This window comes from Aedes albopictus, chromosome 1 (genome assembly GCF_035046485.1).
Source record: "Aedes albopictus strain Foshan chromosome 1, AalbF5, whole genome shotgun sequence".
In the NCBI taxonomy this organism is placed as follows: Eukaryota; Metazoa; Arthropoda; class Insecta; order Diptera; family Culicidae; genus Aedes; species Aedes albopictus.
Genome location: NC_085136.1, coordinates 306,193,781 through 306,217,956, shown reverse-complemented (window position 1 = coordinate 306,217,956; position 24,176 = coordinate 306,193,781). Strand labels below are relative to the sequence as shown.

General features: G+C 43.8%; 2 protein-coding genes across 15 annotated transcripts in view; both read left to right on the top strand.

Moving 5' to 3' along the window:
- The window catches only part of LOC109415284 (sodium/calcium exchanger 3), a 504,848-nt gene that overhangs the window by 311,822 nt on the left and 168,850 nt on the right, over positions 1 to 24,176 (top strand). The window lies entirely within an intron of this gene.
- LOC134285734 (uncharacterized) lies at positions 1,318 to 8,260 on the top strand. Of its 3 annotated transcripts, XM_062847085.1 has the most exons (3): positions 1,318 to 7,846; positions 7,913 to 7,976; positions 8,044 to 8,260. In XM_062847085.1, the coding sequence occupies exon 1, from the start codon at positions 1,545 to 1,547 to the stop codon at positions 7,647 to 7,649; it is 6,105 nt and encodes a 2,034-aa protein (XP_062703069.1). In that variant the 5' UTR covers positions 1,318 to 1,544; the 3' UTR covers positions 7,650 to 7,846; positions 7,913 to 7,976; positions 8,044 to 8,260. The 3 variants fall into 3 exon arrangements, with proteins under 3 accessions (XP_062703069.1, XP_062703068.1, XP_062703067.1); XM_062847084.1 differs by having other exon boundaries at positions 7,913 to 8,260; XM_062847083.1 differs by having other exon boundaries at positions 1,318 to 7,976.

The window sequence follows — 24,176 nt, the reverse complement described above, 5'->3', positions numbered from 1 at the left end:
CCATGAAAACTCCTGAAATCCTCTGGAACGCCCTTGATACTCCTTGACAACTTTTGGAACGCTCCTTAAACTCTCTGGAACATCCTTGAAACTCCATGTCACGTTGGACGCCCATGAAACTCCTAATAATGTCCCTGAAACACCTGAGAACGCCCATAAAACCTCTTTAAAACCCTTAGTTCACCCTTGAGACTCCCTAAAACCCCTTGAAACCCCCGGGGAACAATCCTGAAGCCCCTGGAACGACGCAGAAATCTTCTGTAATACCCTTAAATCCCCTGAAAATCAATTGAAAACCTGGAATGCAACTGCAATCCCTGGAACCTCTGAAACGTCCTTGAAACCTAATGGAACACGTATGGTAACACTTCTGAAGGCCCTCGAACAACGCTGAATCGCCATGAGACGTCTCTGAAGCCCACGGGTGCACTTTTGAAGCCCCTGGAACGACGCCTAAATCCCTTGTAACGGCCCTGAAACCCCATGAAAAACCCTGATACGCACTGGAATTCCTCCCTAATCTCTTGGAATGCCTCTGAAACTCAATTAAAACCTACGAAATGCCCCTGAAATTTCCTGATACACATTTGATGACCCTAGAACGGCCCTGAAATTCCCTGAAAGGAATTTTCGGATGAATCTTGCAGGAATTACAAAAGGTATCCTTACCTTACCTTACCGATCAGGCTAAGGCCGGGGTGGCCTCTGCTGTACATAGTAGCCGTCTCCATTCCACTCGGTCCATGACTGTTTGTATTCAGTTCCGCACTCTGCGTAGGGTCCGCAGATCGTCCTCCACTTGGTCGATCCACCTAGCTCGCTGCGCTCCACGTCTTCTTGTACTGGTTGGATGACTCTCGAGCACCATTTTAGTCGGGTTGCTATCCGACATCCTGATGAAGTGACCCGTCCACCGTACCCTCCCGATTTTCGCGGTGTGGACGATGGTTGGTTCTCTCAGCAGCTGATGCAGCTTGTGGTTGATCAAGCCCCCCTCGAACGATGCTGAAATTCCATGGACGGCTTTGAAACCCACGGGAGCACTTCTGAAGTTCCTGGAACGTCGGTAAAATCCCTTGTATCGGCCCTGAACCCCAGGAAAAACCCTGTTACAACCCTGATACGCCTTGGAATAACCCTTAATCCCTTGGAATGCCTCGGAAATTTAATCAAAACCTACGAAATGCCCCTGAAATTTCCTGATACACATTTGATGCTCCTAGAACAGCCCTGAAATTCCGTGAAAGGAAGTTTTGGACGAATCTTGAAAGAATTACAAAAGATATCCTGAAGAGTGTTTGTTACAGCTAAGATCAGGCTAGCTGAATCGGGTCGAGCAGTGATAATTTGATCACGCACATACACTGAAAGTGTAAGTAGACATGCAAATGTAAAATCCCCCAACCTCCAACTTGTAATAATCGAATACATTTACAGTTTAAAGCTGTACTGCACCAACTATCGTGTTTTTTGTGCTGCTGAGAACACAGTGTCTCGTGCCTAACTCTGCTCCCCGTCAACAGAGCTTTAAAACTTTCACCACTATGAGTGCTGACAAGTCGCCGGACGCCGAACGAGCGGTAGGATGCGTTAAATGCTCACGCCCCGATTCGTTCGACAACTTTGTACAATGCGACCAGTGTGATGGCTGGTGGCACATGCGCTGTGCAGGAGTTACAAACTCCGTTTCGGAACGGCCGTGGACTTGTTCAACTTGTCTGCCATTGAGTGTTTCATCGTCTAGCAGTAACGCTGCTCGTATAGCACTACGACTAAAGAAAATCGAAGAGGAGCGCGCGATCCAGCGCCTCGAATGGGAGGCAGAGAAAAGAGCCTTCGAACTGGAGAAAAGGGCCTTCGAACACGAGAAAAAGGCCGTGCAGGAAAAATATAGGCTGCTGGAAGAGCAGCTAGCGGAACGAGCGGGCGGATCTCGACGAAGCCAAGTGAGCCGGCGCTCAAGCATGCAGCGGGTTATTTCCTGGGTCGAAAATCTTTCCACTAATCCGGAATTGGAAGGCGCCGTCGGCGGAGCGGTCCCGAGGAAACTCGAAACAGAGGGCGCCGTTAATCGAACGGGCCAGGGAAAAGAATTAGAAGATCGACCATCGTACGGTGTATCAGCAGGTAACGAGGTCTCACCCGAATGCCACAAGCCACCAAACGAAGGACAGCAGCCGCAGGAATCGAATGCGAATCCAGCGCCACAGTCGGCGCGGTTGGATGCCCAGGATGGACGATTGCAGCTCAACGGGAATCAGCAGCGGAACACTGGCGTGTTTGCTAAAACGCTTCCGAGCAGTCTGTATCCGAATTTCCAAGGTCGTACGAACACGACCGATGGTAACGTATCTGCCCCTGCACCCCCTGTAATGCCACCAGGTAAGCTACCAACCAGTAATAAAATCCATGCCAATCTACCCGCTCAAACGAGCGACGACCCGTACGGAAGTCTTCTAGCCAGACTAGGGTCTTTCAGTGTGTCTCCCAACAATGTGAGTCCACAGCCACCTTTTGTGACCGAGTCTGTCATACAAGACCATGTCACTCCTATCGTTTCTTTCCCCCCACCAGTTACGGAAAGAAACGAGAATATGCTAGGGCAAACAGTCAATACAGATTATGTCAATAACAGTCAATCAAATGCGCCGTTCCCTCGTACGACAGTTACTGTGCCTGACCATGCACCTTCCCCCTCGCAGTTAGCCGCGCGCCACGTTATGCCTCGCGATCTACCCCCGTTCTCTGGTGATCCCGCGGACTGGCCGATATTTATAAGTGCATTCGAAAATACAACCGTCGCGTGTGGATACTCGAGAGTGGAAAATCTAGCAAGACTGCAGCGTTGTTTAAAGGGTGCCGCATATGAATCGGTTAGAAGTCGTCTTCTTCTACCAGAATCAGTGCCGCAGGTTATCAGTACGTTACAACTCCTATATGGACGACCGGAGCTGCTAATCAACGTATTGCTGGACAAGGTGCGGTCAACTCCCGCGCCAAGGGCCGAGAAGCTGGAGACGCTAATTGAGTTCGGTATGGCCGTGCAAAGTTTGTGCGACCATCTAGTAGCAGCTGGTCAACAGTCTCACCTGACAAGCCCTTATCTGTTGATGGAACTCGTAGAGAAACTCCCTGCTCACGTGAAGATGGAATGGGCGAGTTATATGCAGCGCTTCCCAGATGTGAACCTGAAGACGTTTGGGGACTTCATGAGTGCAATGGTGATTTCGGCAAGCAAGGTGACATTGTACACAGGCGCGAGTTTCACAAGTACCGCGGACAGATCAAAAACAAAACCCAGAGGATCAATCAACACCCACATAAGTGAGCCGGAAATTCACAGACCAAGCCAGTGCTGTGTGTGCAAAGAACTCGGGCACTGTGTTCGGGAATGTGATACGTTCAATGCGTTCTCTGTTGACGAACGCTGGAAAGCTGTTCAAACTCACGAGCTCTGCCGTAATTGTTTGAACGCTCACGGATCACGGAATTGTCGGAATGCCAGGCAATGTGGAATCAACGGATGCACGTACCGTCATCATCGCTTACTGCATTCGAACCGCAGTAACCGAACTACGAACGCAAATCCAGCTCTTAACATGGACTCGGCTGGAAACCATACGCACCGTTTAGACAATCAATCCCTACTCTTTCGTATTTTGCCCGTAACGCTTCATGGACCCTCGAAGAAAATAAAGACGTACGCCTTCCTCGATGACGGGTCGCACCTTACACTCATAGAAGATCAACTTGCAAAGGACCTCGGTGTAGAAGGTAAAACTATTCCGCTTTGCCTGACCTGGACAGGAGATGTCTCACGGTTGGAACCAAATTCGAAGCAGATACAACTGGGAGTTTCCGGAGTCGATGGTAGGAGTCAACAGAAGTTGAGCGACGTCCGCACCGTAAAAAAACTCGCGCTTCCTGGTCAAACGCTACGAATGGAAGATCTTGGAAGCACTTTCAATCATCTGAAGGGTTTGCCCATATCTGGGTACGAAGACGCTGTGCCCCGTTTGTTGATAGGAGTCAATAACTTGCACCTCACCGTTCCGTTAAAAGTGAAAGAAGGACGTGTCAGTGAACCCGTGGCTGTAAAAACCCGTCTCGGCTGGTGTGTATATGGAGGAAGCAGTAATCGGTTATCTACTTCACTGAACATTCACGCGTGCCAGTGTAGTAACGACGGGGACTTGCACGAGTTGGTGAAGAGCTATTTCACCCTTGAGGACGTCGGAGTGAGTTCAACCAAAGTATTGATGTCCGCAGAAGATAAAAGAGCGCAACAACTGCTTCAAGAAACAACCGTACGAATCGGCGAAAGGTATGAGACTGGACTGTTGTGGAAGCGCGATGAAGTCGAGTTTCCCGATAGCTATGGAATGGCGATGCGTAGATTGGAATGCCTGGAGCGTCGAATGAGTAAGAATCACTCCCTGAAGGAAACCTTGATTCGTCAAATAGAAGAATACCAGCAGAAGGGTTATGCACATCGAGTTAGTGATGAAGAGATGAAGCAAGCGGATCTCAAGCGGGTCTGGTATCTGCCGCTCGGAGCAGTGGTAAATCCAAAGAAACCAGAAAAAGTGCGGCTAATCTGGGATGCAGCAGCGGTTGTGGATGGGATCTCTTTAAACTCAATGCTCTTGAAGGGTCCAGATCAGTTGGCGTCGTTAACAGGAGTATTATTCCGGTTTCGGCAGTACAAGGTGGCGGTATCGTCCGATATAAGGGAGATGTTCCATCAAATAAGAATCAGAGCAGCCGATCGACACTCTCAACGATTTCTGTGGCGAGATGATCCATCAATGCCTGCTGAGGTTTTCATTATGGACGTCGCCACATTTGGTTCTACTTGCTCGCCTGCATCAGCCCAGTACGTCAAGAACCTGAATGCAGCGGAGTATGCGGAGAAGTACCCGAAAGCTGCAGAAGATATTGTCAACAACACATACGTGGACGACTACTTGGCGAGCTTTGAAAGCAAAACCGAAGCAACTGATATTGCTGTACAAGTTCGAGCAATACAACAGGCAGGAGGATTCTCACTACGAAACTGGCAGTCCAATAGCGTCGAAGTAATCCAAGGTCTAGGCGAACCTTCGGCGGCAAGCGGAATGCATTCGTTTCAAGACAAAAGCCAGGCGTATGAGCGCATATTGGGCATGCTCTGGCTCACTGATGAAGATGTGTTAAGCTTTAGCACACAGCTGAAGGACGACGTGCAGCAAATCATCTATGGTGACTCAAATCCAACAAAAAGACAAGTGCTTCGATGTTTAATGAGTTTCTTTGATCCTTTGGGATTGTTGGGCTTCCTCCTAGTGCACGGTAAAATACTACTGCAGGATATCTGGCGAGCGGGTACCCAGTGGGATCAGGAGGTTGAAGAAGAACACCGGAATCGATGGAGAGATTGGATTTCGCTGTTACAGCAGATTTCAACAATCAAACTGCCCAGATGCTATTTTCCTGAGGCAACACGACTACACTATCAGCGATTGCAGTTACACATATTTGTGGACGCCAGCGAGGCCGCTTACGCTGCCGTCGCGTACTTCCGGATCGTCGATCCAGATGGAATCGTTCGATGTGCATTGGTATCAGCAAAAACAAAAGTGGCACCATTAAAGCCGCTGTCCATACCTCGGTTAGAGCTACAAGCAGCAGTTCTCGGAACTCGCTTGATGCGTTTCGTCGAGGAAGCTCACACCATGGTGATAACACAACGGTTTTTTTGGTCAGACTCTTCCACCGTTCTGGCATGGCTTAAGGCAGATCCCAGAAAATACAAGCAATACGTGGCCTGTCGAATCGGCGAAATTCTGTCTGTCACCGAAGTGAACGAGTGGCAATGGGTTCCTACGAAATTGAATCCTGCGGATTTGGCAACAAAATGGGGAAGTGGCCCTTCGCTGGACGCTGAAGGTGTATGGTTTAATGGACCGGATTTTTTGCTGAAACCTTGCGAAGAATGGCCCAAACAGAATACACTCCAACGGTCCGTGGATGTGGAATTGCGTACATGTAATGTACATACCGATGCTGCAGTGCGGTTGCCAATAATCGAGTATGAGCGGTTTTCAAAATGGGAGAGGCTGCATCGAGCTACAGCCTACGTACACAGGTACGTGGGAAACCTAAAACGGAAATCTCTAGGCGTCCTGCGGAGTAGCAGATACCTCACTCAAGCGGAGCTTCAGTTAGCCGAGAAAACGTTGGTCACAGGAGCCCAGTGGCAGGAATATCCATCAGAGATGGTAGTACTCCAGCGTAACCGAAGTCGTCCAGAAGCGGAGAAAGAGAGTTTGAATAGACAAAGCGTATTGTATCAGTTAACACCGTTTGTCGACGAAGAAGGCGTATTACGGATAGATGGCAGAATCGGAGCGGCGAAGAACGTGTGCAACAATATGAAGTTTCCAGCCATTCTACCAAGAAAACATCGGATTTCTGAGCTCATCGTGGACCTGTTCCATCGGAAGTACCATCATGCGAATTCGGAAACGGTAGTGAATGAGATTCGGCAGCAGTACTACATCCCGCGGCTCAGGACGGTAGTTCGGAAGGTTGTCAACGGATGCCCAGTGTGCAAAGAACGTAGAGCAGTTCCACACGTACCCCGCATGGCTTCACTTCCACCAGCTCGCCTAGCGACCTTCACCAGGCCCTTCACATACGTTGGCCTGGACTATTTTGGGCCATTGGTGGTTAAAGTAGGTCGTGGTAATGCGAAAAGGTGGATAGCGCTTTTTACCTGCCTTACCATTCGTGCTGTACATTGCGAAGTCGTGAATAGTTTATCCACTGACGCATGCATCAAAGCTATACGTCGCTTTGTGTGCCGTCGCGGCGCGCCAGCAGAAATATATTCTGATAACGGCACCAACTTCCAGGGTGTCGAACGAATTTTGATGAAAGAAATACAACTTGGTGTTGCCGCAACTCTTACCAACACCACAACCAAATGGCTCTTCATTCCTCCCGCCTCCCCTCACATGGGTGGGGCATGGGAACGTATGGTTCGTTCGGTTAAGCAAGCTATGATGGGAGCCTATCGCTGCGACAGAAAACTGGATGATGAGTCCTTGCTTACTTTCGTCCTCGAAGCAGAGAACATCGTTAACAGCCGTCCTCTAACTTATCTTCCCCTGGACTCGGCAGAGAGTGAGGCGTTAACACCCAATCATTTTTTGTTGGGGAGCTCTTCTGGAGTACGGCAGCCTAGTGTGGACCCTAACGCTGACCCGGTAGCGATAAGGAATTCTTGGAACATGATCAAACTTCAACTGGACCGCTTTTGGACTCGGTGGATAAAAGAGATGCTGCCAACTCTAACAAGGAGGACTAAATGGTTCGGTGAGCAAAAGGCGATAGCAGTAGGAGATCTGGTGCTAATTGTTGACGGCGGGAACAGAAACAGCTGGACAAGAGGACGAGTGCAAGAAGTCATACCAGGAAGCGACGGCCGGGTTCGCCAGGCAATAGTAAGAACTGCGAGGGGATGTCTGCGTAGACCTGTGGCTAAACTAGCAATTCTTGATATATTGGATGGTGGTAAGACTGGCACTGGTGGCCAGCATTACGGGGGGGAGGATGTTGCCGCTGGCAGCCCTGCCTCAAGCGTGCTGTCGGGAGACCTCTCTTAGCTAAACCGCGAAGCTGATCTGTCGATAGGAGATATGACAGAACCGTGGACAGAACGTAGGCGTGTGACCATGACGAATCAGATTTCGAGGAAGTCAATGGTGAAGAGTAGCAAATTGTGCAACGAGTAATTGAAATCTACCAGATTTGTGAGCTTTCCAACTTTGTTCAAAACTTATTGTTGAATTAATTGAGTACTGTAAGTTGTCATGAATTCGAAACCTAAATTGTTTAAAATCCTACTTAAAATCTATTAAAATTACAGTTTTTTGAAGGGGTTAAAACCTAAAGCCTAAAGTTAGTAGTTAAAACCATATTTCTACTTAAAAGTAAGTTGTTATAACATGCAATTGAACTGTATTATTACTTTATCCTAATACACAACTCGATTTACAGCTAAGATCAGGCTAGCTGAATCGGGTCGAGCAGTGATAATTTGATCACGCACATACACTGAAAGTGTAAGTAGACATGCAAATGTAAAATCCCCCAACCTCCAACTTGTAATAATCGAATACATTTACAGTTTAAAGCTGTACTGCACCAACTATCGTGTTTTTTGTGCTGCTGAGAACACAGTGTCTCGTGCCTAACTCTGCTCCCCGTCAACAGTGTTAATAAAGACATTTTGCGATAATTTGATGGAATGATCAAGGAAAGAACTTCTAAAGTAATGGCGAAAGCAATCCCGGGTAATCTCAGAAGATAATCCTCGTCAGGATTCTAGGAGAATCCTCGTCAGGATTCTAGGAGAACCCTCGTCAGGATTCTAGGAGAATCCTCGTCAGGATTCTAGGAGAATCCTCGTCAGGATTCCAGGAGAATCCTCGTCAGGATTCTAAAAGAATCCTCGACAGGATTCTAAAAGAATCCTCGTCAGGATTCTAAAAGAATCCTCGTCAGGATTCTAAAAGAATCCTCGTCAGGATTCTAAAAGAATCCTCGTCAGGATTCTAAAAAAAATTTTGTCAGGATTCTAAAAGAATCCTCGTCAGGATTCTAAAAGAATCCTCGTCAGGATTCTAAAAGAATCCTCGTTAGGATTCTAAAAGAATCCTCGTCAGGATTCTAAAAGAATCCTCGTCAGGATTCTAAAAGAATCCTCGTCAGGATTCTAAAAGAATCCTCGTCAGGATTCTAAAAGAATCCTCGTCAGGATTCTAAAAGAATCCTCGTCAGGATTCTAAAAGAATCCTCGTCAGGATTCTAAAAGAATCCTCGTCAGGATTCTAAAAGAATCCTCGTCAGGATTCTAAAAGAATCCTCGTCAGGATTCTAAAAGAATCCTCGTCAGGATTCTAAAAGAATCCTCGTCAGGATTCTAAAAGAATCCTCGTCAGGATTCTAAAAGAATCCTCGTCAGGATTCTAAAAGAATCCTCGTCAGGATTCTAAAAGAATCCTCGTCAGGATTCTAAAAGAATCCTCGTCAGGATTCTAAAAGAATCCTCGTCAGGATTCTAAAAGAATCCTCGTCAGGATTCTAAAAGAATCCTCGTCAGGATTCTAAAAGAATCCTCGTCAGGATTCTAAAAGAATCCTCGTCAGGATTCTAAAAGAATCCTCGTCAGGATTCTAAAAGAATCCTCGTCAGGATTCTAAAAGAATCCTCGTCAGGATTCTAAAAGAATCCTCGTCAGGATTCTAAAAAAAATTTTGTCAGGATTCTAAAAGAATCCTCGTCAGGATTCTAAAAGAATCCTCGTCAGGATTCTAAAAGAATCCTCGTTAGGATTCTAAAAGAATCCTCGTTAGGATTCTAAAAGAATCCTCGTCAGGATTCTAAAAGAATCCTCGTCAGGATTCTAAAAGAATCCTCGTCAGGATTCTAAAAGAATCCTCGTCAGGATTCTAAAAGAATCCTCGTCAGGATTCTAAAAGAATCCTCGTCAGGATTCTAAAAGAATCCTCGTCAGGATTCTAAAAGAATCCTCGTCAGGATTCTAAAAGAATCCTCGTCAGGATTCTAAAAGAATCCTCGTCAGGATTCTAAAAGAATCCTCGTCAGGATTCTAAAAGAATCCTCGTCAGGATTCTAAAAGAATCCTCGTCAGGATTCTAAAAGAATCCTCGTCAGGATTCTAAAAGAATCCTCGTCAGGATTCTAAAAGAATCCTCGTCAGGATTCTAAAAGAATCCTCGTCAGGATTCTAAAAGAATCCTCGTCAGGATTCTAAAAGAATCCTCGTCAGGATTCTAAAAGAATCCTCGTCAGGATTCTAAAAGAATCCTCGTCAGGATTCTAAAAGAATCCTCGTCAGGATTCTAAAAGAATCCTCGTCAGGATTCTAAAAGAATCCTCGTCAGGATTCTAAAAGAATCCTCGTCAGGATTCTAAAAGAATCCTCGTTAGGATTCTAAAAGAATCCTCGTTAGGATTCTAAAAGAATCCTCGTCAGGATTCTAAAAGAATCCTCGTCAGGATTCTAAAAGAATCCTCGTCAGGATTCTAAAAGAATCCTCGTCAGGATTCTAAAAGAATCCTCGTCAGGATTCTAAAAGAATCCTCGTCAGGATTCTAAAAGAATCCTCGTCAGGATTCTAAAAGAATCCTCGTCAGGATTCTAAAAGAATCCTCGTCAGGATTCTAAAAGAATCCTCGTCAGGATTCTAAAAAAAATCTTGTCAGGATTCTAAAAGAATCCTCGTCAGGATTCTAAAAGAATCCTCGTCAGGATTCTAAAAGAATCCTCGTCAGGATTCTAAAAGAATCCTCGTCAGGATTCTAAAAGAATCCTCGTCAGGATTCTAAAAGAATCCTCGTCAGGATTCTAAAAGAATCCTCGTCAGGATTCTAAAAGAATCCTCGTCAGGATTCTAAAAGAATCCTCGTCAGGATTCTAAAAGAATCCTCGTCAGGATTCTAAAAGAATCCTCGTCAGGATTCTAAAAGAATCCTCGTCAGGATTCTAAAAGAATCCTCGTCAGGATTCTAAAAGAATCCTCGTCAGGATTCTAAAAGAATCCTCGTCAGGATTCTAAAAGAATCCTCGTCAGGATTCTAAAAAAAATTTTGTCAGGATTCTAAAAGAATCCTCGTCAGGATTCTAAAAGAATCCTCGTCAGGATTCTAAAAGAATCCTCGTTAGGATTCTAAAAGAATCCTCGTTAGGATTCTAAAAGAATCCTCGTCAGGATTCTAAAAGAATCCTCGTCAGGATTCTAAAAGAATCCTCGTCAGGATTCTAAAAGAATCCTCGTCAGGATTCTAAAAGAATCCTCGTCAGGATTCTAAAAGAATCCTCGTCAGGATTCTAAAAGAATCCTCGTCAGGATTCTAAAAGAATCCTCGTCAGGATTCTAAAAGAATCCTCGTCAGGATTCTAAAAGAATCCTCGTCAGGATTCTAAAAGAATCCTCGTCAGGATTCTAAAAGAATCCTCGTCAGGATTCTAAAAGAATCCTCGTCAGGATTCTAAAAGAATCCTCGTCAGGATTCTAAAAGAATCCTCGTCAGGATTCTAAAAGAATCCTCGTCAGGATTCTAAAAGAATCCTCGTCAGGATTCTAAAAGAATCCTCGTCAGGATTCTAAAAGAATCCTCGTCAGGATTCTAAAAAAAATCTTGTCAGGATTCTAAAAGAATCCTCGTCAGGATTCTAAAAGAATCCTCGTCAGGATTCTAAAAGAATCCTCGTCAGGATTCTAAAAGAATCCTCGTCAGGATTCTAAAAGAATCCTCGTCAGGATTCTAAAAGAATCCTCGTCAGGATTCTAAAAGAATCCTCGTCAGGATTCTAAAAGAATCCTCGTCAGGATTCTAAAAGAATCCTCGTCAGGATTCTAAAAGAATCCTCGTCAGGATTCTAAAAGAATCCTCGTCAGGATTCTAAAAGAATCCTCGTCAGGATTCTAAAAGAATCCTCGTCAGGATTCTAAAAGAATCCTCGTCAGGATTCTAAAAGAATCCTCGTCAGGATTCTAAAAGAATCCTCGTCAGGATTCTAAAAGAATCCTCGTCAGGATTCTAAAAAAAATTTTGTCAGGATTCTAAAAGAATCCTCGTCAGGATTCTAAAAGAATCCTCGTCAGGATTCTAAAAGAATCCTCGTTAGGATTCTAAAAGAATCCTCGTTAGGATTCTAAAAGAATCCTCGTTAGGATTCTAAAAGAATCCTCGTTAGGATTCTAAAAGAATCCTCGTCAGGATTCTAAAAGAATCCTCGTCAGGATTCTAAAAGAATCCTCGTCAGGATTCTAAAAGAATCCTCGTCAGGATTCTAAAAGAATCCTCGTCAGGATTCTAAAAGAATCCTCGTCAGGATTCTAAAAGAATCCTCGTCAGGATTCTAAAAGAATCCTCGTCAGGATTCTAAAAGAATCCTCGTCAGGATTCTAAAAGAATCCTCGTCAGGATTCTAAAAGAATCCTCGTCAGGATTCTAAAAGAATCCTCGTCAGGATTCTAAAAGAATCCTCGTCAGGATTCTAAAAGAATCCTCGTCAGGATTCTAAAAGAATCCTCGTCAGGATTCTAAAAGAATCCTCGTCAGGATTCTAAAAGAATCCTCGTCAGGATTCTAAAAGAATCCTCGTCAGGATTCTAAAAGAATCCTCGTCAGGATTCTAAAAGAATCCTCGTCAGGATTCTAAAAGAATCCTCGTCAGGATTCTAAAAGAATCCTCGTCAGGATTCTAAAAGAATCCTCGTCAGGATTCTAAAAAAAATTTTGTCAGGATTCTAAAAGAATCCTCGTCAGGATTCTAAAAGAATCCTCGTCAGGATTCTAAAAGAATCCTCGTTAGGATTCTAAAAGAATCCTCGTTAGGATTCTAAAAGAATCCTCGTCAGGATTCTAAAAGAATCCTCGTCAGGATTCTAAAAGAATCCTCGTCAGGATTCTAAAAGAATCCTCGTCAGGATTCTAAAAGAATCCTCGTCAGGATTCTAAAAGAATCCTCGTCAGGATTCTAAAAGAATCCTCGTCAGGATTCTAAAAGAATCCTCGTCAGGATTCTAAAAGAATCCTCGTCAGGATTCTAAAAGAATCCTCGTCAGGATTCTAAAAGAATCCTCGTCAGGATTCTAAAAGAATCCTCGTCAGGATTCTAAAAGAATCCTCGTCAGGATTCTAAAAGAATCCTCGTCAGGATTCTAAAAGAATCCTCGTCAGGATTCTAAAAGAATCCTCGTCAGGATTCTAAAAGAATCCTCGTCAGGATTCTAAAAGAATCCTCGTCAGGATTCTAAAAAAAATCTTGTCAGGATTCTAAAAGAATCCTCGTCAGGATTCTAAAAGAATCCTCGTCAGGATTCTAAAAGAATCCTCGTCAGGATTCTAAAAGAATCCTCGTCAGGATTCTAAAAGAATCCTCGTCAGGATTCTAAAAGAATCCTCGTCAGGATTCTAAAAGAATCCTCGTCAGAATTCTAAAAGAATCCTCGTCAGGATTCTAAAAGAATCCTCATCAGGATTCTAAAAGATTCCTCGTCAGGATTCTAAAAGAATCCTCGTCAGGATAATAAAAGAATCCTCGTCAGGATTCTAAAAGAATCCTCGTCAGGATTCTAAAAGAATCCTCGTCAGGATTCTAAAAGAATCCTCGTCAGGATTCTAAAAGAATCCTCGTCAGGATTCTAAAAGAATCCTCGTCAGGATTCTAAAAGAATCCTCGTCAGGATTCTAAAAGAATCCTCGTCAGGATTCTAAAAAAAATTTTGTCAGGATTCTAAAAGAATCCTCGTCAGGATTCTAAAAGAATCCTCGTCAGGATTCTAAAAGAATCCTCGTCAGGATTCTAAAAGAATCCTCGTCAGGATTCTAAAAGAATCCTCGTCAGGATTCTAAAAGAATCCTCGTCAGGATTCTAAAAGAATCCTCGTCAGGATTCTAAAAGAATCCTCGTCAGGATTCTAAAAGAATCCTCGTCAGGATTCTAAAAGAATCCTCGTCAGGATTCTAAAAGAATCCTCGTCAGGATTTTAAAAGAATCCTCGTCAGGATTCTAAAAGAATCCTCGTCAGGATTCTAAAAAAAATTTTGTCAGGATTCTAAAAGAATCCTCGTCAGGATTCTAAAAGAATCCTCGTCAGGATTCTAAAAGAATCCTCGTCAGGATTCTAAAAGAATCCTCGTCAGGATTCTAAAAGAATCCTCGTCAGGATTCTAAAAGAATCCTCGTCAGGATTCTAAAAGAATCCTCGTCAGGATTCTAAAAGAATCCTCGTTAGGATTCTAAAAGAATCCTCGTCAGGATTCTAAAAGAATCCTCGTCAGGATTCTAAAAGAATCCTCGTCAGGATTCTAAAAGAATCCTCGTCAGGATTCTAAAAGAATCCTCGTCAGGATTCTAAAAGAATCCTCTTCAGGATTCTAAAAGAATCCTTGTCAGGATTCTAAAAGAATCCTCGTCAGGATTCTAAAAGAATCCTCGTCAGGATTCTAAAAGAATCCTCGTCAGGATTCTAAAAGAATCCTCGTCAGGATTCTAAAAGAATCCTCGTCAGGATTCTAAAAGAATCCTCGTCAGGATTCTAAAAGAATCCTCGTCAGGATTCTAAAAGAATCCTCGTCAGGATTCTAAAAGAATCCTCGTCAGGATTCTAAAAGAATCCTCGTCAGGATTCTAAAAGAATCCTCGTCAGGATTCTAAAAGAATCCTCGTCAGGATTCTAAAAGAATCCTCGTCAGGATTCTAAAAGAATCCTCGTCAGGATTCTAAAAGAATCCTCGTCAGGATTCTAAAAGAATCCTCGTCAGGATTCTAAAAGAATCCTCGTCAGGATTCTAAAAGAATCCTCGTCAGTATTCTTAAAGAATCCTCGTCAGGATTCTAAAAGAATCCTCGTCAGGATTCTAAAAGAATCCTCGTCAGGATTCTAAAAGAATCCTTGTCAGGATTCTTAAAGAATCCCCGTCAGAATTCTAAAAGAATCCCCGTCAGAATTCTAAAAGAATCCTCGTCAGGATTCTAAAAGAATCCTCGTCAGGATTCTAAAAGAATCCTCGTCGGGATTCTAAAAGAATTCTCGTCAGGATTCTAAATGAATCCTCGTCAGGATTCTAAAAGAATCCTCGTCAGGATTCTAAAAGAATCCTCGTCAGGATTCTAAAAGAATCCTCGTCAGGATTCTAAAAGAATCCTCGTCAGGATTCTAAAAGAATCCTCGTCAGGATTCTAAAAGAATCCTCGTCAGGATTCTTAAAGAATCCTCGTCAGAATTTTAAAAGCATTCTCGTCAGGATTCTAAAAGAATCCTCGTCAGGATTCTAAAAGAATCCTCGTCAGGATTTCAAAAGAATCCTCGTCAGGATTCTAAAAGAATCCTCGTCAGGATTCTAAAAGAATCCTCGTCAGGATTCTAAAAGAATCCTCATCAGGATTCTAAGAGAATCCTCGTCAGGATTCTTAGAGAATCCTCGTCAGAATTCTAAGAGAATCCTCGTCAGGATTCTAAGAGAATCCTCGTCAGGATTCTAAGAGAATCCTCGTCAGGAGTCTAAAAGAATTCTCGTCAGGATTCTAAAAGAATCCTCGTCAGGATTCTAAAAGAATCCTCGTCAGGATTCTTAAAGAATCCTCGTCAGGATTCTTAAAGAATCCTCGTCAGGATTCTTAAAGAATCCTCATCAGGATTCTAAGAGAATCCTCGTCAGGATTCTAAGAGAATCCTCGTCAGGAGTCTAAAAGAATCCTCGTCAGGATTCTAAAAGAATCCTCGTCAGGATTCTAAGAGAATCTTCGTTAGGATGCTAAGAGAATCCTCGTCAGGATTCTAAGAGAATCCTCGTCAGGATTCTAAAAGAATCCTCGTCAGGATTCTAAAAGAACCCTCGTCAGGATTCTAGGAGAATCCTCGTCAGGATTCAAGGAGAATCCTCGTCAGGATTTTAGGAGAATCATCCTATTCTTAAGGCTAAGATCCTAAAGATAAGTTACTCGCCGGACTCCAGAAAGAAAGGAATACTATTCAGATGCCATTCGAAATAGTGGCCGGATCTCGGAACGAGTCTGGATTCCAGGGTGGAATCATGTTTAGATTCCTGGGGTTTCAAACATTTCTATTGACTCACCCTGTAAACAACGACCCACGCGGTATTGTGTTACAACCCGAAAGCGATGTGAAATCAATACGGTGTGGAGAGGGGGGAGGGACCCGATCGACGCGCTGGCGTTTGTTTCCTTTTACCCCACAGGAGAGAGGACACACGCAAGGACGACCAGTTTCGTCAGAAGGAGTAAATTTAATTCCGTTAAGTACTTGCTGCTGATTGGATTTGTCGGTATGGTGTGGGGGGTCGTGGGAAATCTCTGCAACTGACTCCTGGCACAGAAACCAAGGATTCGCGAAGAAAGCAGTTTGATTATTCATCAATTCGATGTAACATGCATGAATGCGCGAAAGGGGAGGTGGGGGTGTGAGGTGGTGCTAATATCAAATAAGTCGTCGACTTAATATATGAGCCCCCGAAATGATTGATGATGCGAGAACATAAGCGAACAACGCCAGTCAGTACAGTCAGTGGAAAGGGAGAATGTGGGGCGGTGTGCCATTTCGCATTTGGCGAACAGGCGGGATTTATATACCAGCCAGCCAGAAGACCAACGACGATACACTGACATATGAAGCAATCATGTTGAGCCGTAATAAAAGACTCGGTTTTATTATTATGACTTTTTGCAGGCGAGTCGACCTCCTCCCGCTGTCCACGTAATTCTGGGAAGAGAGTGTTTTTAGTGACATTGAGAAATGACAATTCCTAAACATGAAATTCCGGAATGTTCCAGAAGAAGTTACGATAAAAATGATAGCTGCAAGTTTCTGTTCTGTTCTGTTTCTGTTCTGTTTCTGTTCTGTTTCTGTTCTGTTTCTGTTCTGTTTCTGTTCTGTTTCTGTTCTGTTTCTGTTCTGTTTCTGTTCTGTTTCTGTTCTGTTTCTGTTCTGTTTCTGTTCTGTTTCTGTTCTGTTTCTGTTCTGTTTCTGTTCTGTTTCTGTTCTGTTTCTGTTCTGTTTCTGTTCTGTTTCTGTTCTGTTTCTGTTCTGTTTCTGTTCTGTTTCTGTTCTGTTTCTGTTCTGTTTCTGTTCTGTTTCTGTTCTGTTTCTGTTCTGTTTCTGTTCTGTTTCTGTTCTGTTTCTGTTCTGTTTCTGTTCTGTTTCTGTTCTGTTTCTGTTCTGTTTCTGTTCTGTTTCTGTTCTGTTTCTGTTCTGTTTCTGTTCTGTTTCTGTTCTGTTTCTGTTCTGTTTCTGTTCTGTTTCTGTTCTGTTTCTGTTCTGTTTCTGTTCTGTTTCTGTTCTGTTTCTGTTCTGTTTCTGTTCTGTTTCTGTTCTGTTTCTGTTCTGTTTCTGTTCTGTTTCTGTTCTGTTTCTGTTCTGTTTCTGTTCTGTTTCTGTTCTGTTTCTGTTCTGTTTCTGTTCTGTTTCTGTTCTGTTTCTGTTCTGTTTCTGTTCTGTTTCTGTTCTGTTTCTGTTCTGTTTCTGTTCTGTTTCTGTTCTGTTTCTGTTCTGTTTCTGTTCTGTTTCTGTTCTGTTTCTGTTCTGTTTCTGTTCTGTTTCTGTTCTGTTTCTGTTCTGTTTCTGTTCTGTTTCTGTTCTGTTTCTGTTCTGTTTCTGTTCTGTTTCTGTTCTGTTTCTGTTCTGTTTCTGTTCTGTTTCTGTTCTGTTTCTGTTCTGTTTCTGTTCTGTTTCTGTTCTGTTTCTGTTCAAATCACCTAGCATTTTCGACATTTTCGCCACATTCCGGCACCACTATCCCAGTGCTCCATTTCACAATGGGTGTCACAAATCACACGCTCGTTTCCCGAGTTCAGTTTTTGGTTTGCGGCTATGCCTGTCACTGCAACTGTTTGGTGGCAACGCGAGTAATTCACCTCATTAGGAACGGATGTTTATGTGACGTGTAACATTAAACAATTGTGGTGCCCACGACTACGACGACGGCGATGCTGGGCGATGAACGTTAAACGTTGGACGTGCGGTGGTCGTGGTCGCCAGTCGTAAAACCGTACTGGGTTGTCTGTCCGAATGTTTCGAATGGGTGGGCCAACGTGAACGGGAACCACAGCTTTTCCCGGTCGGATGATTCCTCCTCCGGGCGTTCATCCACCGAAGGTCTGACAGATGAAATGTGGGGATATAAATATTTCGCTGAAACACGGCGTTCAGAAGCTTTCTAATTTTACCAACCTCGTTTCGGTACTTAAAAGATAGTGGTAAAGAGCAAATGGGTGTGATTTGCACTTTTAGATATACATTCGGTGCCGAAGTGATATTTAACCATATGATGGTAGTTCCATTGGTAACGGGATAGTTTAGGAATAACATTTTTTCATTTTTTTCATTTTTTTGTGATGTTTTTCTTTTGAAACGACGCACATACATACACACATACACACGCACATACTGACATAGATTTTCTCAATTTTCCAAGTAGATTATCAATGAACTTGAAGATTTTTATTTAGATGGAAAACTTGTAAATTTCTCGATTTGTAACGTTCCCAGAAAACACGACTGTATTCAATCGCCCAGTCAATTCCGCAACTGCTATCGATGATCAGACTCATCATCGTCTCGTGACAGACAGAAGTTCATTTCCCCAGTTGTCATAAAAGCAATCACTTTTCGCAAGTGACGATGAACGACGCTCGCTTTCGTAGACTTCCGTTGGCATCCAGCCGCCGGACTGCAGGAAGCTGCCAATGCAGTGAAACCGTTCTAGAATCGGCTTTTTTTTCTCCGGAAAAGGTAGTCGTTTGACAGTCCCAAGGGGGCAATGCTGCTACCTTCTTCTTCTCATAAAGCGTAGTTCGCGTGTACTTGCCGTTATTCATCGGAATGGAAGCGGGCGGAATGACGACTCAATGGAATTCTTCAGCGGTGCTGTCGGCAGCTTTTCTCGAACGATATAGAACGAGACCGTTTGTATAAAAAGGTTCAAATGAGACAATTTAATCATAATAACGGTTCTGATTGACATTAAGAAAATATCATTTTGAGTAAAATAATGCCCACTGAAGTCAATGAGCTTGTCAATGTTTAAATTCCTAAGTAACATTTTTAAGCCAAATATTTTCAGTTAAGTTTAATTCCCAAAACAATCGGATATTCAAGTTGTTGCCTGTGATATTTGCGTTGTATAGTTGGTTATTCAATAAAGAGAAAACAGGGAAGCTGATTTGGTTGCTGATTGGTGAGCTCGTTCCATACTACTCTAGTCTTATTTTTGTTCCCTACCACCACTTCTCAATAATATCTTCGATCCCTTCCAAATAGTTCAAGAAAGAGCATCGCCACTTCGAAGTCAAAAGTTTATTCAAGATTTCTAACTAACATTTTTTTTCTCTCTCTTTTCAGGTACGTAACATTGTGACTGTGGAAACCATAATCATGATAAGTATTGGATTTACATATACCCGGTGGAAATTCATGACTCTCCAGAATCTTCACTTATCTACGGAATGAAATTTTATCCAAATCGCAGCCTTCTCGAGAACTAGATGTATTCTTGTTCAGAGTCTATTCGGAATTCTGTTCAGATCTCAATCCAAGCCACACGTTGATGACCAATTAGTGTTGTAGAGGTTTTAAGAACCGTCATAAACCCTAATCCCTTTTATTTAGGGTCTATGATGGTTTTAAGAACCTTTTGTAGTCTATATAACCAAAAAATTTCTTAGGAAATTCATGTGGATGACAGTCGGAATACGGTTAAAAATATAGACATTTCCCTGTCCAAACGCTACATGAAATTCTCACCGGATGCCAGATGAAATTATGTCCGGATTTCAGACGAGATCTTGTCTGACTTCAAGAAGGAATCCTGCTTGAAATCCAGACGTATTTATGTCCTAATTCCATGCGGACTTATGTCCGGACATCAGACGCAAGCCTGTCTGAATACCAGACGAGATCCTGCTCGCAAATCAGACGAATTTCTGTTCTGACATTAATTCGAATTCCGTCCAGATACCAATCGGAATTTTGTCCGGATCCCAGCTGGAGCTTTGTCCGGATCCTGAGATCTTGACCGTGTTGATGATTGGAATTCAGACGAAGTTCTGTCCGAACACAATGCAACGGCTGTTTCCGGACATTAGTCCGAATACTCTCCGAAGCTCAGATGAGATCCTCTCCGTACCCGTACGAGATCCCATCTGAATCCAAGATGGAATTCTGATCTGAATCCAAACGAATCCGGACTTGGAACATAGTCCACATCCCAGACAAGATCTTGAGCGTCTTTAAAAAGGAATCCTGCTAGGAATCCAGCCAAATTCCTGCGCGGACATAATGTGATGGTGTTTCCGGACACTAGTCCGAATATTGTCCGGAGCTCAGATGAGATTCGCTCCCAACACATACAGGGGATGGCCAAAATGTTTGGGATAGGCAACTTTTTTTCTCCCACAATAAAAATCAACATGATGTAACTTATCATAGAGTGCATCAAAAAATCTCAAATTTTGACTGCTTGTCAACCTACTATATGTGCATCATTGGTACAAATTGGGGCTCGATTGATTAATGTTTCGCAAAGTTATAACCGTTCAGGTAAAACACTATTTTTCAGACAACTCATTTTTGAGTTGTCATATCTCGGAAACCAGTGAACCGAATTGAATGAATTTTTTAACGTTTATCAACAATATATTGATATTGAATACGACGTTATAAAATGTAATATTTTCTCACGGCGAATTGAGTTATACCGGGTTGAAATTTTTACCCATATGGGAAAATGAGTCAAATTTACAATACCACACAAAAATTACTAAATGTGTTCTTCCTTCAATCTAAAGAGGCTCTAATATATCTGATTAGAGATAACTTGAGAACAGAAGTGGAAAATCTTTGGATATCAACTCTAAAATTTATTGACATTGATGTAGAAAAAAAACATTTTTTCGAGAAAATCCAAAAAGTGTCAATCTATGATAACTTTTTTCACCGTTTAAAATGTACCTATGTTACAATGGTTTGTGAAGCATTTACATATTGTTAGTGTACGTTCAAAATTTCATTCAATTCGGTTCACTGCTTTCCGAGATATGACAACTCAAAAATGAGTTGTCTGAGAAAAAGTGTTTTACCTGAACGGTTATAACTTTGCGAAACATTAATCAATCGAGCCCAAATTTGCACCAATGATGCACATATAATAGGTTGACAAACAGTCAAAATTTGAGATTTTTTGATGCACTCTATGAAAAGTTATGGCATGTTGAACTTTTTTGTGAGAGAAAAAAAAGTTGCCTATCCCAAACATTTTGGCCATCCCCTGTACATATGAGATCTTATCTGAGTTCAAGATGGAATTCCGATTGGAATCCAAACGGTTTTTGACCAGATCTAGGACGATATCAAATCCGGATTCAAGGAATCCTGCTCAGAATGCATACGTTTTTCTGTCCGGACATCGGACGAAATTCTGTCCGGACACCAGATACAATTTTGACTGAATCCCAGACAAGATCTTGATCTTGTTCAAGAAGGAATCCTGCTGGGAATCCAGACGAATTCCTGTCGGCACAAAATGCGATGCTGTTTCCGGACGGATTCTGTGGAGAATCCTTCCAGGATTCTGTGGAGAATCCTTCCAGGATTCTGTGGAGAATCCTTCCAGGATTCGGTGGAGAATCCTTCCAGGATTCGGTGGAGAATCCTTCCAGGATTCTGTGGAGAATCCTTCCAGGATTCGGTGGAGAATCCTTCCAGGATTCGGTGGAGAATCCTTCCAGGATTCGGTGGAGAATCCTTCCAGGATTCGGTGGAGAATCCTTCCAGGATTCGGTGGAGAATCCTTCCAGGATTCGGTGGAGAATCCTTCCAGGATTCGGTGGAGAATCCTTCCAGGATTCGGTGGAGAATCCTTCCAGGATTCGGTGGAGAATCCTTCCAGGATTCGGTGGAGAATCCTTCCAGGATTCGGTGGAGAATCCTTCCAGGATTCGGTGGAGAATCCTTCCAGGATTCGGTGGAGAATCCTTCCAGGATTCGGTGGAGAATCCTTCCAGGATTCGGTGGAGAATCCTTCCAGGATTCGGTGGAGAATCCTTCCAGGATTCGGTGGAGAATCCTTCCAGGATTCGGTGGAGAATCCTTCCAGGATTCGGTGGAGAATCCTTCCAGGATTCGGTGGAGAATCCTTCCAGGATTCGGTGGAGAATCCTTCCAGGATTCGGTGGAGAATCCTTCCAGGATTCGGTGGAGAATCCTTCCAGGATTCGGTGGAGAATCCTTCCAGGATTCGGTGGAGAATCCTTCCAGGATTCGGTGGAGAATCCTTCCAGGATACGGTGGAGAATCCTTCCAGGATTCGGTGGAGAATCCTTCCAGGATTCGGTGGAGAATCCTTCCAGGATTCGGTGGAGAATCCTTCCAGGATTCGGTGGAGAATCCTTCCAGGATTCGGTGGAGAATCCTTCCAGGATTCGGTGGAGAATCCTTCCAGGATTCGGTGGAGAATCCTTCCAGGATTCGGTGGAGAATCCTTCCAGGATTCGGTGGAGAATCCTTCCAGGATTCGGTGGAGAATCCTTCCAGGATTCGGTGGAGAATCCTTCCAGGATTCGGTGGAGAATCCTTCCAGGATTCGGTGGAGAATCCTTCCAGGATTCGGTGGAGAATCCTTCCAGGATTCGGTGGAGAATCCTTCCAGGATTCGGTGGAGAATCCTTCCAGGATTCGGTGGAGAATCCTTCCAGGATTCGGTGGAGAATCCTTCCAGGATTCGGTGGAGAATCCTTCCAGGATTCGGTGGAGAATCCTTCCAGGATTCGGTGGAGAATCCTTCCAGGATTCGGTGGAGAATCCTTCCAGGATTCGGTGGAGAATCCTTCCAGGATTCGGTGGAGAATCCTTCCAGGATTCGGTGGAGAATCCTTCCAGGATTCGGTGGAGAATCCTTCCAGGATTCGGTGGAGAATCCTTCCAGGATTCGGTGGAGAATCCTTCCAGGATTCGGTGGAGAATCCTTCCAGGATTCGGTGGAGAATCCTTCCAGGATTCGGTGGAGAATCCTTCCAGGATTCGGTGGAGAATCCTTCCAGGATCCGGTGGAGAATCCTTCCAGGATTCGGTGGAGAATCCTTCCAGGATCCGGTGGAGAATCCTTCCAGGATTCGGTGGAGAATCCTTCCAGGATCCGGTGGAGAATCCTTCCAGGATTCGGTGGAGAATCCTTCCAGGATTCGGTGGAGAATCCTTCCAGGATTCGGTGGAGAATCCTTCCAGGATTCGGTGGAGAATCCTTCCAGGATTCGGTGGAGAATCCTTCCAGGATTCTGTGGAGAATCCTTCCAGGGTTCTGTGGAGAATCCTTCCAGGATTCTGTGGAGAATCCTTCCAGGATTCTGTGGAGAATCCTTCCAGGGTTCTGTGGAGAATCCTTCCAGGATTCTGTGGAGAATCCTTCCAGGATTCTGTGGAGAATCCTTCCAGGATTCTGTGGAGAATCCTTCCAGGATTCTGTGGAGAATCCTTCCAGGATTCTGTGGAGAATCCTTCCAGGATTCTGTGGAGAATCCTTCCAGGATTCTGTGGAGAATCCTTCCAGGATTCTGTGGAGAATCCTTCCAGGATTCTGTGGAGAATCCTTCCAGGATTCTGTGGAGAATCCTTCCAGGATTCTGTGGAGAATCCTTCCAGGATTCTGTGGAGAATCCATCCAGGATTCTGTGGAGAATCCTTCCAGGATTCTGTGGAGAATCCTTCCAGGATTCTGTGGAGAATCCTTCCAGGATTCTGTGGAGAATCCTTCCAGGATTCTGTGGAGAATCCTTCCAGGATTCTGTGGAGAATCCTTCCAGGATTCTGTGGAGAATCCTTCCAGGATTCTGTGGAGAATCCTTCCAGGATTCTGTGGAGAATCCTTCCAGGATTCTGTGGAGAATCCTTCCAGGATTCTGTGGAGAATCCTTCCAGGATTCTGTGGAGAATCCTTCCAGGATTCTGTGGAGAATCCTTCCAGGATTCTGTGGAGAATCCTTCCAGGATTCTGTGGAGAATCCTTCCAGGATTCTGTGGAGAATCCTTCCAGGATTCTGTGGAGAATCCTTCCAGGATTCTTTGGAGAATCCTTCCAGGATTCTGTGGAGAATCCTTCCAGGATTCTGTGGAGAATCCTTCCAGGATTCTGTGGAGAATCCTTCCAGGATTCTGTGGAGAATCCTTCCAGGATTCTGTGGAGAATCCTTCCAGGATTCTGTGGAGAATCCTTCCAGGATTCTGTGGAGAATCCTTCCAGGATTCTGTGGAGAATCCTTCCTGGATTCTGTGGAGCATACTTCCTGGATTCTGTGAAGAATCCTTCCTGGATTCTGTGGAGAATCCTTCCTGGATTCTGTGGAGAATCCTACCTGGATTCTGTGGAGAATCCTTCCAGAATTCTGTGGAGAATCCTTCCAGGATTCTGTGGAGAATCCTTCCAGAATTCAGGGAGGATTCTTTTCAAAATTCTACGATGGCTCCGCAGGGTCCTTCGAGGATCCTACACAGAATCCTCCGAGGATTCTCCACAGAATTCTCTCAGAATTCTCCGTTTTTATCTCTTGGGATTCTTTCAGATTTTTTCCCATTTAATTTTTTTGG